We start from the raw sequence: 16,997 nt of genomic DNA, 5'->3' as shown, positions 1-16,997 counted from the left end.
TTGTCTCTCAACTGATGCAATGTTTAAGTTGGTGACAGGAGCAACAAGTGGTTTGGAAAATGTCGATTTTTAAACTATGCAAGCTAAGGGCCATATTTTCTAGCATGCAGCAGTTGAACATACTTCTCATTTGTATGGAGTTTGAATTGATACTTCTAGAGTGATATGTACTTGCGAGAATAATATTTTAATAAAAACGAGATCATGTGACAGAAATGCGTCTTCATCAACAATGAACAAATTTTTTGCACAAGCACGACAAAACATTCATAAAGTGCTATGCGTGGCAGATATTACAAAGTACTGCAGATATAATTATGCGATTACAGATGAGTCTTTGTGGTAAAATATGTTTCCTTATAATGTTGACACGAAGGGAAATATTCGTAAACAAGGAAGAACAAAACATATTTAAAAAAACACTACATTTTATGTCTCACATTTTGAACTGATGTAAGATTTGAAGTACATTCAGATGCCTTGGGCAAACAAATATTTATTGTAGAAAAGGGTATGCAATAAGCACTCGTCTGGTTTTACATACATATTCATAAACTTGGAGTTGTCTTTTACATGTTACTTTTAGCCGTAAGTGACTGATACATTTATTAATATGTGTATTCTTCCCGAACGCATCAATGATTCATTGTAAGCAAACATTAAACACGTTAGTTATGAAGCAAACATTTGGTTAATCTTAAAGTATTTTTAAAAGGTCTTGCACAACCTTTTCTGCTCTTGCATTGCCATGAATGCACTCATTTATAAAATAGGTACTTATTTAGGAAATAAATTTGTTCAAGCACCAAGAATCTAATAGCTATTTGATTTAAACCATTGATTGATTGAATTTCTACACCAAAGTTCAAAATGGTTCATTCATATGACGAAAGAATCTCAAAAGTAGCTATCGGCATTTTGAAAAACTGAAATTTTGTTCTTTTAAATGACAATCTATTTTTGCATTCTCTTTGCCAATTTTTAGGAAATAATTGCATAAATAATAGTAATTAATTATTAGATAATAATTACATCAATTGATTGTTTAAACTCTAAAATAGATCATTCTAAAAACCTCATGTACATGTAACTCAGTTGGCACTGAGTAATTATGACAAACATACAATTGGCGGGACAGCGAAATTAAGATAAACAGACAATGGATAGACAGAGTGATGCCTGTCAACTCTGGTGGCTGCAGTTACATCTACATTATATACTATCTAACTTGAAAGTTTTAAAATACTTTTAATGAATTTGTGTGTTTTCTGATCTCTTTAATCTTTTGTATTTTTATTCACATTTCCCTAGCCTAACTCTAACAAGTACATGTATTTGCAAGAAACTTTGATTAATTAAGAGAGACAAAGAAGAAGCATTTAATTTGCCCAACAGGTTCACATCCTTCATTTGCACCGCTCTTTTTAGGTATAGAGCACGGTCATTTTGTTATAGTATGTCCAATTCTCTTAGCCTGTTTTCCAATGTTATTGTTTATTAGACCTTGGTAGTATTTCGAATCATTTAATATCTCTGTTACAGCGTTGGCTCTTTGGATCCGGCTGTCAACAAAACATACACACTGTCCTCTCAAGATAGTGGCTTTGCATCAGAGCAGTCGCTACCACAAAGCCCACACTCACCTGTATCGTGTGTCTATTTCACTGATGCAAGCTCATGTCACTTGTCAACTGGTGTCACACTACAAAAACTTATAGACGGTAAATAAAAAAGGTTAAACTGTTAAATGTTAGTGAATAGTCGTCGGTATCTAATGTTTTATATGTTGTATTTGAGTGCTATTAATTTATATGTTATATTTGGGTGTTATTATTTATATGTTATATTTGGGTGTTATTAGTTTATATGTTATATTTGGGTGTTATTATTTATATGTTATATTTGGGTGTTATTAGTTTATATGTTATATTTGGGTGTTATTATTTATATGTTATATTTGGATGTTATTAATTTATATGTTATATTTGGGTGCTATTAAATTGTATGTTATATTTGGGTACTATTAATTTATATGTTATATTTGGGTGCTATTAATTTATATGTTATATTTGGGCGCTATTAACTTATATGTTATAATTAGGTTCTATTAATTTATATGTTATATTTTGGTGTTATTATTTATATGTTATATTTGGGTGTTATTAAATTAAATGCTATATTTGGGTGCTATTAATTTATACATTATATTTGGGTGTCATTATTTATATGTTATAATTGGGTGCTATTAAATTATATGTTATATTTGGGTGTTATTATTTATATGTTATATTTGGGTGCTATTAACTTATATGTTATATTTGGGTGCTATTAATTTATAAGTTATATTTGGGTGCTATTAACTTATATGTTATAATTAGGTTCTATTATTTTATATGTTAAATTTGGGTGCTATTAATTTATATGTTATATTTGTGTGCCAATAATTTATATGTTATATTTGGGTGCTATTATTTTATATGTTGTATTTGGGTGCTATGCATTCATTGGTCAGATGCTGAACCAATAACACTCTAATATTCATATCATTGGCTGAGACTGCAGTTGACTTTTGGTCATGACCAACTATGCGTGCACTTTTGAGTCTGTTACAAAAAAATTATGCTTCGAATAATCTGAATTTTTGTGATTCTACATGAAAAACTTGCTTAAAATCTTGCAAAAATATTGTTTTACCTAAAAATTGCCCAACAGAATTATTGAAGATCATAAATTGATTTATAAGAAGGCTTCTTTAGTACCAGATGAATAGGTAAAAGTGTCTTTTCATGCACACAACTTCTATGTTTTATAGATGCAATTAGGAATTTCGATAGAATCCCCAACAAGGTTGTGGGAACCTGCTACTCTTCCAGAGTGTTTGCTATTGGAGAGTTTGACTCGGCTGGTGGATGCCTTCAGCTAGAGGGCTGCCAAGAAGTACAGTTGAGAATTCCTCCAGGTGCTTTGACTTCTAAACAGCTCGTCTACTTTATGATGCAGTTTGAAAACAATGACAGAGGTGACCAGACTGTCAACTACTCCCCGACATTTGAGTGTGGACCGGATGACCTCGAGTTCAAGGTGATGTTAAAAGTTATTTTGCAGGCATTCATGGCACAAGAAACTTAGCCTTAGCTTTTTACAAATTTGTTTTTTGGGTCAGTGATATATGCTAATAAGCAACACAAACAGTGAGTTGTGTGTAAATTAAAGAACGTTGTTTAGAGGAAAATGAGTTTATTCTCACAAGTAGTAAAAGCTACAGCAAATAGCAAAACACTTTTGCTATTAATTAAAAAAAAATTTAAACACTGGTATAAATTAAAAAAAAATTATTAATGGTTGACTTGAAAAGCCTTTTATGAAATTTGTATTTTAGTTGCTTTGTGCTGTGTCATATGTTTTTGGCAATTAATTGATGAAGTTCCAGTTGATATAAAGCTATAAAATTGATATAAAGATATAAAACTGATATAGCTGCCTCAGTCATGCAGTGTAATAGTAATAATAATGAATTCTCTGCACAGATGCCTTAATTGTTTTTTACGATTCAGGCAATAATACTCTACAATAAAAAACTTTAGCTGCCAGATTTCTTTGAACAGATTATCACATCAAAAAAGTAAAAAAATTAGCGATTATGGTCTCCTGTTCAAAAAGGAAACATAACTTCTAAGCTTTTATACAAAGTAGCTTTTTAATAGAAAAAGATGAAAATATTATATGTACATGTAGAATAGCACTGTCAACAAAAGACAGAGTTGCTGTCTAGGAGTGTGTATAGGCCGTATAAATCTAATGAAACTTTAAAAAAACTTGCTGTCAAAGAATTTCTGAGGGCAAATCAAACTTTTATTTGCTTTCAAATTAAATTTTTTTAAACTTTAGGGACCAATTTAGTTTATTTTAGAAAAATGAATAAACTATCTGCTTGAGCAAAATTAGTAGAAGGTCTTCAGAGCATTAATTATACTGTTACTTGGTTAAACAGTTTGATACAAAAAATAAAAGTGTTTTCTCGTAGTGGTCTACTTTCTCAACCGTGACTAGTAAACATGGTAACAAATGCTTCCAAATGTATAATTATTTAGGTTTGCTGCACCAATTACAGAAGTTTTTGTTTCTGAAAAAAATAAACACTTATATCACTTTTTAAAACTATAGCGCTGTCATATTTGGGTCAGCCATGCTGAATACCCCAACAGCTGTCGCTATACTGAATTTTTTAGTTTTATTACCTGTTGCTAACTGCTGTCAAACTTTGCCCAGGTTGTCATCTTTTTATTTTTATTTTTTAAATTAAAAATTTTTTTTTTAACTGTCATAGGTGTAACTGTATGTGAAAACCACTAAGCCGGTTGTCATGGCAATGATCAAGCGGGCCAGCTAATAATTGCGGTGCAAATGAAGGGTTTGCAACTGGTCATCATGAAAACATGTTTTTGCTTATGACTTTGAAATGCTTCCAGCTACACTTAACTAGAATATCCTTTTCATTTATATGTAGGTGCCAGTTGAGCTCTCTTTTCCACATTCCGCTGTGGATACCGAAGTTGCTGCTTTAAGTAGAGCAAAAGGTTCTGTTTGGAGTGAAACAGCGAAAGATGGCCCAGAAATATCAACTGCTACCCCTGATATGGTCACACTTAAAATTCATCATTTTACTGGCTACAAGTTGTCAGCTAGCATAGAACCTAGCTCAAGACTAAACCGTGCTTGTCGTAGTCGGATTCCTGTGAGAGTGAGTGATACCTAACAACTACTTCGACCTTAGTCATTACTGTACTTAGCAAATAAATTCCAATCTTGTTTTTAACCTGCCAAGGAAGTACATGCATGCCATTACAACTTTACATGCCTTTTGTAAAAGATTTTGCTGGCCTTTAGTCAGGCAGAATATAGAGTGCAAGCATTGCTCCATAAAATTAATGAGAAGTAAGAATGGTTTCGTTAGTTTTATTCGAAGGAATTCCCATTAAAAGCGTGGCCACGACTATTCCGCTCTCCTAGCGAGAGCGCTCCTTATATATATACATGTATATATTTTCTTCCGTACCGTATAATGGAACTGACGGGAAATTGCATAAAAAAGATAATTAATGTTATCGCTAACATGTTGGCTTAATTACGACTAACCTATAAGCGTTAAAAAGTATTAGTGATATAAACGTATAATAGAGACAGAAACAATACACAAAAACTAATGAAAAATGTGTAAGAGAAATTATATGCAGATATTATAAGAATATAATGTCAGAAATAAGTTTCTGGCCAGACATCCGCCACACTTTTTTCTAGGAAAGGTTCTAGCCACAAAATAACCTAACCTAAATGTTAAACATTTTAGTTGCCTTAATTAAACTTATGAAAACCATCATTTCCATATTATAGTGTTTTTTCCAAGGTCAAAGCTCCATGGATCAGTATTTTAATAAACACCACGTTTCATCATGAATAGGATTAATGCTCTATAAAAAGAAGACGATTCCACCAAACTGCAACTATACTCTCCTGCTGAGTGCAACTATTTATAGAAAAGACTCAAAAATGTTTCTTTTAATCTGAAAAGTATTTATGCAAAATTGACTCAATAATCTGCTCTTCAAGTTTTAGGTTAATTTGTAACCCCTACTAAAGAACTTTTTATAACCTTATATCACTATTGCTATATACATGTATTAGAAATTATTTTCTCATTTACTTTAACACTTATTATTAAAAATGTTAATTAATTAGCAGCCTCAGAGCACTGTTTCTACTCGAACACCAAAGAAGAGGCTTCTCATGTCTATATTCAAGTGCGGAGACAAAGCACGCATCTATTTCATAAACGACTCAAGATCTGCAAGGTTTGACAAGGTATGTCGACACGAGCTACTTTAATGCTCGATGTTCATAGCCTCCTACTGCAACATGCATAAGCTACGTAAGCATTGTTATTCCGAGGTACTAGATAAGCCCATTTACAAATACTTAGTTGAAATGATAGGCAGTGAGAACTGCATACATCTATGTTTTAAATATTTTATAAAAAACCATAATTATTATCAAAATGTACCAGAATCTTTATTTAATATGACATTTATTTTTATTTATAGGCAAAGTTTATAATTAAGAGACGCAAAATTTTATTTGCTAATTATGTCGTATATTTATAGATTTTGTGCTTGTACAAAATTGAGCTTACTAATTTGGTAAAAATGCACCAGTCTATTTTTGCTGAAAGCTTTGACTATCCTTCATTTTTTCGTGATGTCGTTTTATCGTTGTCTGCCATCTTTATGGACAACTTTTATTGTTGAAAATACGAAGCTTTTGTAATTAATTATTGCAAAAAATGCTTTTGTTTGCAAATTTTTTATTTTAGTATCAAAACACCACCGAAAAATACTATTAATCAAAAGAATAACGATCGTTTTCTACAAAGATGGCGGCTTTTTTGTGGACGAGCGCATGTGCAAACAGGGTGATGACGTCAAAAAACGATGGATAGAAGAAGCTGCGAGTTCGCTGAAATAAGTAAATTACTTTATCAATAGCTTCAAATATGACTCATAACTGCTAATTTCTAAAATTTCATCTCAAAATTCCACATTAACCGCTCATAATTATGCTATGGAAAATAGTCATGTATAATACATATGTGCATAATTATTCCTAGATATAGCAAGAGAACTGAGTGGTGCAGAGGTAGTGTGCTTAGCTTTGAATCTGAGTTTCTAGGCTCAATTCCTATGCCGTGTAATTGACCTTTTCTAACCCTCTTAGCATGACGTTGTATGTGTGGCTCTTATTATAGTAAAGATTCTTGGTATTGTTTCAGGTGATTGATGAACAAGAAAAGGCTCTTCATTTTGAGAAGGAATCACCCTGGAAAGAGTTTACATTTGTCTCTGGAAAGGGTGGGCTGGTCATAGAAGCGAAAAAAATTGATTCTAATCACAAAAATATCTACAGCGTAAGTATCATCAAAACTTCACACTTTGTGCACCTTCGATAAAGTTATAGTCACTATATCCTTTTATTGGCAGCACTGATTAACTAGGGCATAACAGATTCTAGTATGTTTGTGTCTCAAATGCATTGACCTCTGCTAAAGTTCATTTACTAACCATACCACTTTACACATCTTGGTAGATGTGTAAAGGTAGTCTGGTGGTGCAGTTGCTTCTCAAACTGTCCAGCAAAATTAAATGCCTGAGTTCAATTCCAGTGGGAGGCGTTTATTTTTTTTACCCATCTTTATTCCAATGCAGCAGGCATATAAAAAGTCAATTTTAAATTTTTCATATATATTTTAAAGTGAGATCATTTAAAAAGGGTAGTAGCACGTTGTAACTGTTCATAGCTGTATATTTATTTTTAGACATTTCCATTCAATGACAAGAAGGTTCTTAGTGCCAACTATGAGTATGTAGAGATAGTCTCTGCTGACAAGCCTCTCCGTTTAGACATCGAATTCTATCAGCCTAGAGACCGCCACAATTTCACTCAGTTTAGCGTTAAACTTGAGAAGTTACCTTCCCCATCTCCCACCCACTTTCTTCTATCAGACGAACACCGGCTACAACAATTGGGTCTCATTATGGTACGTAAGAAATAGAGTCTGTGCTGTTTAAGCTCTGCCTCTATAGCTTTAGGCTTGGTTCCTTGTGCGAGACACATTTTATAGTTGTAAATATCACAGATAGCTTTGCACTTCTTTCCAGGCCAGCATGGTTTAGCACCAAAATTTATGATCCTGAAACCACGTTTTGCTAAGCAACTTATCCAAACTTTGAAGTGTAACCTTGACTGATCAGTGCAGGTGAAGGCTATGCAAAATCTAACTATTTTGTTTAGATGGTGCAAGTTAAATTAAATATTTTTTAAACTGGTGAAATATTTTTTAGTTTAAATTTTAAGTTAAATTGGATATACATTTTTTTTAATTTTCAAATTTAAAATACACCAATTGACATACTAATTTTAGTAATTATGGTAATAATAATAATATTAGTAATACTATTATTAACAATAATGATAGACAGTAATATCCTTATTGCAATAACAATTGAAGCTCCTTTTTTCTTCAAAATATAGACTTTTGTTCTGTATTGTTTGATAGTTAATTTTATTTGAAACTTCTGCATTGTCAGTTTCATGCCACATAATAGATTGGTAAGTGGAATAAAAATGGCCACAATTATTCCATAGTATTGCAAGGTGGTTGCGTGGTGTAGTGGTTAGTGTGCCTGTCTGCAAAACCACTGTCTGAGTTCAATTCTAGGGTGAGGTAATTGTTTTTCCAGCTCTTTTATCGGGGCTTTAGATGGACAGGTGAACAGACAGGTCTCTTATTGTAGTAAAAATTACCCTCGTAGCAGTAGGCTCATATCACTTTTCTGCATATTTGCAGAACAGTCTGAAGTTGCAAACTCCTGCTGATGCCACCATTCCTGCAGAAAGCCAACAAAATTCTTTTCTCACAACAGCCAGATCTTATGGCAGATCTGTATCTGATGTGTTTAAGTATCCCGAGAGACAGCCTCAGGAACACTGTGACCACAAGTGAGTAACTCATAATATAGCCTAAGTTGCATGATTTATCAGGCCACCACTAGCATGGATGTTATGTAGACTGGCATGAAGAAAATATGAAACTGGCTACCATCCTAAAAAGTTGCTCGTTTTGCATGTGGTTTAATTAAGGCAACTTACTTTGTAACTAGCTGTGCTACCCGGCATTGCTCGGGTAATAGAAAAGTCTTTATATTTAACAAATAACAACATTTGCCATTCTAACTTTCAAACTACATACCATGAGAAAAGCGTTTTGTCTTATAAGCAATGAGAACTAGTGAGAGTTGCTCGCTTTTAATCTGCGCGCTATCAGCCAGTACGTTTAATAATGTGAGCGAACAGCTTCTCCTGACGTTATGTTATGACCCGCGTCGTATGCCAATCTGTTGGGTATTTGCTCTGATATAATGACTTAAATTGGCAAGCTAGCAATTCAATTTCTATTGTTTAGTGGGTAGGGCGTCAGACTGGTGATAGACACCGTCCGGTATCGAATCTTCTTCGGTACGGTGTCTTTATTCCAAGATTTTAAGATCTATAGCCAGACAATCAAACCTACGAATACACATACAACGACCAACTTTGAAAAATATATATATATATATATATATATAAATAAATGCAAACCTTTTTCAACAATTTTAACTCATGACAAAAAGCACACAAGAATGATCATGTGTACAAGAGAAGTCTCTTTTTCACTTCTATCCATAAAGTTTCATGCACTGCTATGCACAAAAATTTAGTTTTCGTTAACCCCGTTACAATTAGTATGGTAAAGGTGAGTAAAACTTGAAATAATAAAAAGATTCCTTGCACAATCTATAAAAAAGGTGAGAATGAGCTGGTGCACCTGTAGGTGGTGCTCTTGAGACTCTGTTCAGATACGGAGACAAAACGCTTGCTTGTTTTCTGTTTCTTATAGAGCTTCAGATATGATAGTACCAAGGCTAAGGTTAGAAATGAAAGAAAGCCTCAGATATGATAGTGCTAAGGCTAAGGTTAGAAATGAAAGGAAGCCTCAGATATGACAGAGCTAAGGCTAAGATTAGAAATGAAAGAAAGCCTCAGATGTGATAGTGATAAGGCTAAGGTTAGAAATGAAAGGAAGCCTCAGATATGACAGAGCTAAGGCTAAGATTAGAAATGAAAGAAAGCCTCAGATGTGATAGTGCTAAGGCTAAGGTTAGAAATGAAAGGAAGCCTCAGATATGATGGTGTTAAGGCTAAAGTTAGAAATGAAAGGAAGCCTCAGATATGACAGAGCTAAGGCTAAGATTAGAAATGAAAGAAAGCCTCAGATGTGATAGTGCTAAGGCTAAGGTTAGAAATGAAAGGAAGCCTCAGATATGATGGTGTTAAAGCTAAAGTTAGAAATGAAAGGAAGCCTCAGATATGACAGAGCTAAGGCTAAGATTAGAAATGAAAGAAAGCCTCAGATGTGATAGTGCTAAGGCTAAGATTAGAAATGAAAGGAAGCCTCAGATATGGTAGAGCTAAGGCTAAGGTTAGAAATGAAAGAAAGTCCTAGCTAAAAGTACCACTATCTTGGGTAAGTGAATTGAATAAAATCTTTACAAAAAATATTTAGCAATGTATTGTAATTTACAAGAATAAGAAATTAAAAAAATTGGGAATCAGAAGCTAAAGGCAGCAAGCTTGAATCAACCTCTTTGCGACTTTGCCTATCTACTTGGATGTAATTGAAATGCCATTTTTGAACAGCTTCCTATAGACTTAACAATCAAACTGTCTTATAAAGCTTTACAACGAATATTGATGCTTATGTTAGTAAGTTACTTGAACCACTTTCAACCTAGAGTGTATTCATGCTCCTCTACCATTATTGGTTGAAGATGTAGTAATATATTTCATTTGGAGTATATATTTCCTAACTCTCTAGCTATTGATAACTCTATTAACATCCCAATTTTTTAATAAATTTTCTTAAACTCTTTCTATTTCATAAACCAATAAATATAGCCCGAGTTTCATATAATCCTTCTCAGATATGACAGGGATATTCTATTTTTATGTAATTTATAAGGAAACTATCCGGTTTCAGTAAAAATCCAGCAACTATTGTAAAAAATAATAAAGAAAAATAATAAGAAAATGATATTGTAAAAGAAAAAACAGCTTCTAAACATTTCCAAACATTCTAATCATAAAGCTTCTAAGTATGATGGCATAACTTCTAGGTTTGTTAGTGTGGCAAAAATTCATCAAAATTCTCAGGAATATTTCTACCTAGAGCTCAATATTGTTGGTCACTAATGCATCACAGCATCCTCTTTGTAACTGGCCAAGTTTTCAACATTTTGAATGCAATAAGACTTTGTTAGTAATTTGCCGTAGCCCAGACGTGCCGGCAGCAATCTCAGCAATCTCACACCTGACAGCAATCTCCCTACTGCTATGCATAAAAAAATGACAGCTTTGCTAACAAAATTAGTATTCAAATGTTTGGCTAAAATTCCTTCATTAAGGACTTAATTAATGTACTTCAAGCAGTGATTGCTGCATATCGAGCATAGTATTACTATACTGCATAGCCTGTGTTATTGCCTTGGTGATTGATGCCTGCAACAGTGTTCACTTTTTATGAGTTTGATAGGAGTTGAGAGGAGCAGCAGCTACATTGTATAAATTATTGCAGTGCTAAAATATTTGTTCTTGCCGTATTTTTAATACAATTGGAAAAAACTAAAATTAGTGGCACAAATAAAATAAACCATTGCATCACTTGTTTAAAAAAGAAACCCCGGCATTAAAACGCTGTCCAATTTTTCAAGTAATTAAATATACAGCATTTCCTATAATCTTTTTTAGTAAAATCAAGTTATACAATGTTGTTTAAAGAAATGACTTAATTGTGGAACAAATTCAGAAGGAAATTTGGTGTTTATTGGGTTTGAGAAATACTGATAATTTGCAGCAGAATAGTAGAAACTAATTTGTCTGGTGGCTGGCCAGAAGCTAAGTCCAGATATCTAAGTAACAGCTACTGATAATCCTTTCAAAGAGATTATCTACGAACCGCATTATTTAGGGATCAAGTAAAAAATTGAGACAGATCTGAGCAAATTAATTTAATGTTTTTTTTCTTTTCCCAGAAGGTGAGTACACGACAACAGGATCAACTCTTATAGACTAGTAGCTACTCACATATTTCATCGGGTATAAAAAATAGTTTACATTCACAATTTCCCTTTTAATCTTTGTATGAAATAGGATGAAACTTGAAAAAAGTTTAAAGTTTGCTTAAATAATGTTACTTCATCGACTTTATCATCCTTGACCGCCAGCAAACCTACAAGTGGACTGTTGTTATTCCTGATATCTACGTGTAGATAATTTGTTTTTTATAGGAAAACATACACAAAGTTTTTAGATAACATAAAAAGCGTTATCTAAAAACCTTATTTGAAAAATTGCTTTAGTTTAGTTTTGGCTTCTTCCTTCTTTCTCAACTGAAAGCTAGCAAATATTAGATATCAGACTTTAATTTGCATCAGCTAACACTCGATGTTTGCTTATGATGAGACAAGCTTTCTGAATGGCTAGTTTGTTTTAAGTTTGGTCTAAGACTTCAAAAAAGAAATAAACCGCATGAGGATTACCTTACCTCATCACTCGTCATACACATGAGTATGTACCTCATAAACCCTCAGAGATTAATGATAGCTGTGTAAGCCTGTGTCGGGCGATTTTCTGAAAAAATACAAACATAAATTATTCTAACTGGTATGCTAAGTATTTAGAACAAGATTAACTCTATGATCAGAAAAACTGTGACAACTGGCGACAAGTGTTGGTATATAACCACTACTTCTTACAAATATAGCAAATATTTTAATACATATTCTACATCTCCTCTGATGCTTTTAATATTTTTCTTTCAAAAATGTTTAAAAAATTAATTATGCATACTTGTATTTCTATGTTTTTATGCATCGTGCTGACTTAAAACATCGCTGATTGTTCGCTAGCTGATTTTTACAGGTAGGTTCTTTTAGATGTCATATCAGCAAGTAGTAGACCCCTATATAAAATAAACCATGTTTTGTTTAAACAATGCGCTTTTGCATTATATCATTTTTTTACATTGCAATTTTTTTGCTAGTACCAAACAGTGCTGTAGAATGAAAAGTAACAAAATAGTTCGCAGGCGGTTGACATTGGCACAGTGTCAAATAGTCCTCTAGCTTTAACATTCACTCCAATGAGGCGGTAAACCGGTGCATACTTCATCATTTTGCTATCATGGTTTATTCAGATATCATAACTCTGTGACAGGCTAGTATCTTGTTCATCTTTTACCTGCTTGTATAAACATAACAGCATACATGATATATTATATACACCACTTTTACAAGCTTATCACCCTTCATATGTTGCTACTTGCTAGCATCAAGCACTTTTTTGTTTATTTTAAAAGGATATCTGATTTTGACATAAGCCTATTTTTTGTAGACACCAAGACAAACATGCTGGTGGCTGTTAGTCCCTTTTGCATTACATACATGTATTTAGCTACATTATTTAGCAACGATGCAATTTTTGCAACTAAAACCTTGCTAGCAATGCCTACCCAAAGTCTTTTAAATAGTTTTTACTCAACAAATAACAGTAACATATTACAAATATATAATATATATGTAACAAATAACATAAAAATTCTTTCTGTACAATCAGTAAATGTGCAACTAGAACAAACAATTAAAAAATAACAAATTTGTGCAAAGTTTACACATAAAACAAACATTGTCATGCAAGTGTGAGCTCCTTTCAGCTCTTTAGTTAGATAACAGTACACTTGTTGTCAGATAGTGGGCTGTCACTCTGAAGCGTGGCTTGATATCTAAAAAAAGTTTTTCAAGGTTTATGCTATAAAATATTTTGTAGTACGATATCAAACATGCTCCAGACAATTAGTGATGTAATAGTTTAAAAGGTGGTCAAAATTAAAAAATCTTTCAGAAAATGATAGCTTAACTGGTAGTTTTTTGTGGCGAAATTATAAAAAAATCCTTTTTGAGAGTTTTTATGGTACATTCATTAGCTAAACACCATTATAGCTACCATAGCTATAGCTATGGTAGCTATAGCTACCATAGCTATAGCTATAGCTACCATAATAGCTATGGTAGCTATAGCTACCATAGCTATGGTGTTGTTTTTTTGAGAATAGCTAAGTGAAGCATCTTCTGCCAAATGTTGGTAGCAAAAACTTAGCTTGTGTACCATATTTTTATGTATCGAGATTGGCTGAAGGCTTACAATAATCTGTTTCTTTATAGCGGAGCTTGCAACTGCTGGCAGAATGAATCACGGAGTCCCATAGAGGTCGACACAGATGGGTTCCTTAAGCAGGCTGATAGCTTACATCGAGGGGGTGCGAATAGAAGAAGCAAGGAGAGTGGATATGAATCCAGCGTAATGACACCAGTGTCACCAGTGTCTCCTTTGAAAGGCCCTGACACGCTTTCAGGCGACGAGTGTTCCGTCCCGGAGCATGGCACATATGATCTCACGATAAATTCCCTTAATATCTAATTATGGCTGGTCCATAACTGACCTCGCTTGGCTGACAAATACTTTCCAGTCAAAGATGACTTATTTCTTTATGGATCTCAAAATTTCTATAATCATGAAAATGATTAATTTTTTACTAAATATTTATGTACAATTCTTCATGGTTAGCATAAAAACTAATCAAAGTTACCAGAAAAGCGTTAGCCTTTTTCGGTAACTCCGGCTACGTACAATTTCAATGCGATGTTTTGTTATGTTACCACTGATCATTTTAGGGATTGAAGTGCACTCTCTTCATGACAGGGCTCTCGACCTAATAATTTTGCATGCCAATATTTTTAGTCCTTTGCAGCTCAAGTGTTTTGCCACTTTTTACAACCTGCCCACAGAACGTGGATGGAAAAATTGCTTTATTTATTTAAGCCGCTGATATGCTGTTCTATTATATATTTGAGCGTTTGATAACAAACATTCCAATTTTTATGCATTATTATGTAATTTGTATTGTTTTACCATTTAAAAATAAAATTAAAGAGATCTCGCAGTATTTCAAGAGTTGAGCTAGACTCCTTTCAGCTTTGCATGCTATGATAGGGTGACCTAGAGACTGCTTAGGCATATGCAATATATATTTGCAGGCACTAGAAACTCGTTGCTGATAACCAAACCAAGCTCTGTACAGTGACGAAACAGATAATATATGTTTAGATTATTTTAAGTCGGGGAACTACACTAGAATAATGGCCAATTTACTTAATAGGGATATTTTTAGTTTAGCGTCAACTTTAATTAAAATATTTTACCAAAATAATTTATATAACAATCAAAAGTACCTTCGTGAAATGGCTCATCACTATCTAAAGCTATGCAGAAAGATACCCTATTTTGGCACTCTGCTACATATATAGAGCTGCTACTTGAAAACAGTTTTTGGGGATACAAGTAACGCTAGACAGGTATGGTGAATATATACTAATCATAGAACTTTAGACAGTATGAAAAATATTTTAACTTATAAAATGTAGTTGAACTAAAAACAGCTTTAAATGCCTCTAAGAAAGATTTCTTTGTCTGCTGATGTATTTGCATTTTAATCAATGATAAGGGATGTAGATGAGAATAAATATTATTCATGGATGGTGAAAAGTAAAGTAGAAAAAGAAACTGATTAGAATTTTCTGTTTTACGTAACATTAGTAACGTGTTTTTCTTTTTTGAACTTCAGATTAATAAGAAAAACACACCACTAATGTTAAAGCTCTATTTGTGCAATATAAAAGAAAGTTGATCAGCCGTGCTGAACCTAAACGTAAATCTTTACTATAATATAGGCCAGTTTCGTCCATCTGTCTGTTTGTCTAAGAAGAAAGATTCCTTTTGACAAAATTTGAGCTCATGACATTTCAACTATTAAAGGAACACGCTAGCTCGTGTACAAATCAACCACCTTTAGGCGTCGATAAAAATTATGGATATACGTACTTATTCTGTGGTTTATTGGTACCTCTGATAATTTCTTATGACACCCTAACTGCCAGGGTTTTAGTAGTAGTGAATTGACAGCTAGCTAAAACTTAAATTGCAGACAAACTCAACTTTAAATTTTACTTTACTGTTTGTTATTTAAACCAGACAATGTATTGTTTTTTGAATATTTATATAATTTTTTTTAAACTCAAAAATCATGCCGCTTCTTAAGATATATGCTAAAATTAAATCAAATTTGAGAGTCCTGCCCTTTTTTGTCAATTTTATACTGATATGCCAACAACGTGCTTGCACAGACTGACCTAAAGTTACCTTATGTGACCAAGGTTTGAGCAGCTTAGCTGGCACCATTCAGCAGGTGCCCATACTCTTCATAAGCCACTGACAGTAATTACCAGGTTAAATAAGTGATTTCAGACATGATTCAAGTTGAATAACAAGCTTTAGAGATTCATATGCATGCTTATCTTATAACCTTGTAGGACCAAAGAAACCATTTTAAGGTTCAAAAGGTGAACGTAAAAGCAAAATCATTTGAAGGCTAACTTGTCATACTTACTCAAGGCCAGTGACACTGTTGAAATTCTAAAACTTTGAGTGAAAACTATATAGATCTACCAAAAAATGGTAATAGGCAATCACATCATTTAAAGTGTTGAAACCAAAAAGTGCCAAAAAATTACATTATGTTAGCATAATCATAAAATCACCTGATATGTTTAGTTTAGTTCTAATAACCCACTAGAGAAGAATCTATTATTAGCAAACAGAAAAGGCAGAGTCATACAGATTTAACATTTTTAGATATTTCTGTTCTTAAAGTCTCAAACCTCAGGCAGTTATTTGCTAGTAAGTTACTTTTGCTAGCTCAAACATCTGTTCTACTTGAGACCTGACCATAGCTAAACTTGTGAATTTCCTATTTGTGAAAGAATAGTGTTAGATAGTAAAATATTCACAGAAACAGTTTTTTATTTCAGAAGCTAAAACATGGAGCAGTAGATAAAAAAGGAATTATGATAGATAGCTGCAAAATATCAAAGCCTGAAAAAAGCTCCAATTTTTGTTAACAAAACACCGAAGCTTTTGATTGCTACCAGAACTTGATATTGAATAAAATCGCTACAAAGAACTTCCTGTAGATCATCGTCTAGACTTTTCTTGTCAGACAGCTTAATTGATTGCAGCAAGTATGTCAGCAATAAAACCAAAACCAGGCTCATTGTGTTCTAAACAAAAAAACAACTGTTTTAAAAAAGGCTTTATTTTATTTAATGCTTTTTTGTGATTTTTAAAATATCAAAGCAATAACTTTTGAGCTTGTCATTATTCTTTGCAAAGTTGAAATGAGCACTTAAAAAAGCAAAAGTTTTGTGTGCGTAAACTGTTTTTTTTTAAGTAGCCGATGT

General features: G+C 33.0%; 1 protein-coding gene across 2 annotated transcripts in view; it reads left to right on the top strand.

The window, feature by feature from the left end:
- The window catches only part of LOC137407365 (uncharacterized), a 30,661-nt gene extending 16,008 nt beyond the window's left edge, over window positions 1–14,653 (top strand). For both annotated transcript variants that reach the window (XM_068093997.1, XM_068093998.1), the window contains exons 6-13: window positions 1,543–1,721; window positions 2,813–3,081; window positions 4,508–4,741; window positions 5,740–5,859; window positions 6,824–6,958; window positions 7,367–7,588; window positions 8,399–8,550; window positions 13,866–14,653. In XM_068093997.1, the coding sequence (XP_067950098.1) occupies window positions 1,543–1,721; window positions 2,813–3,081; window positions 4,508–4,741; window positions 5,740–5,859; window positions 6,824–6,958; window positions 7,367–7,588; window positions 8,399–8,550; window positions 13,866–14,121 (1,567 nt within the window). In that variant the 3' untranslated portion in view covers window positions 14,122–14,653. The remainder of the gene's footprint in view (window positions 1–1,542; window positions 1,722–2,812; window positions 3,082–4,507; window positions 4,742–5,739; window positions 5,860–6,823; window positions 6,959–7,366; window positions 7,589–8,398; window positions 8,551–13,865) is intronic.
- The last annotated feature ends 2,344 nt before the right edge of the window (window positions 14,654–16,997 follow it).

This window comes from Watersipora subatra, chromosome 10, assembly GCF_963576615.1.
Source record: "Watersipora subatra chromosome 10, tzWatSuba1.1, whole genome shotgun sequence".
NCBI classification, from domain to species: Eukaryota; Metazoa; Bryozoa; class Gymnolaemata; order Cheilostomatida; family Watersiporidae; genus Watersipora; species Watersipora subatra.
This window is presented reverse-complemented; position numbering and strand designations above follow the sequence as displayed.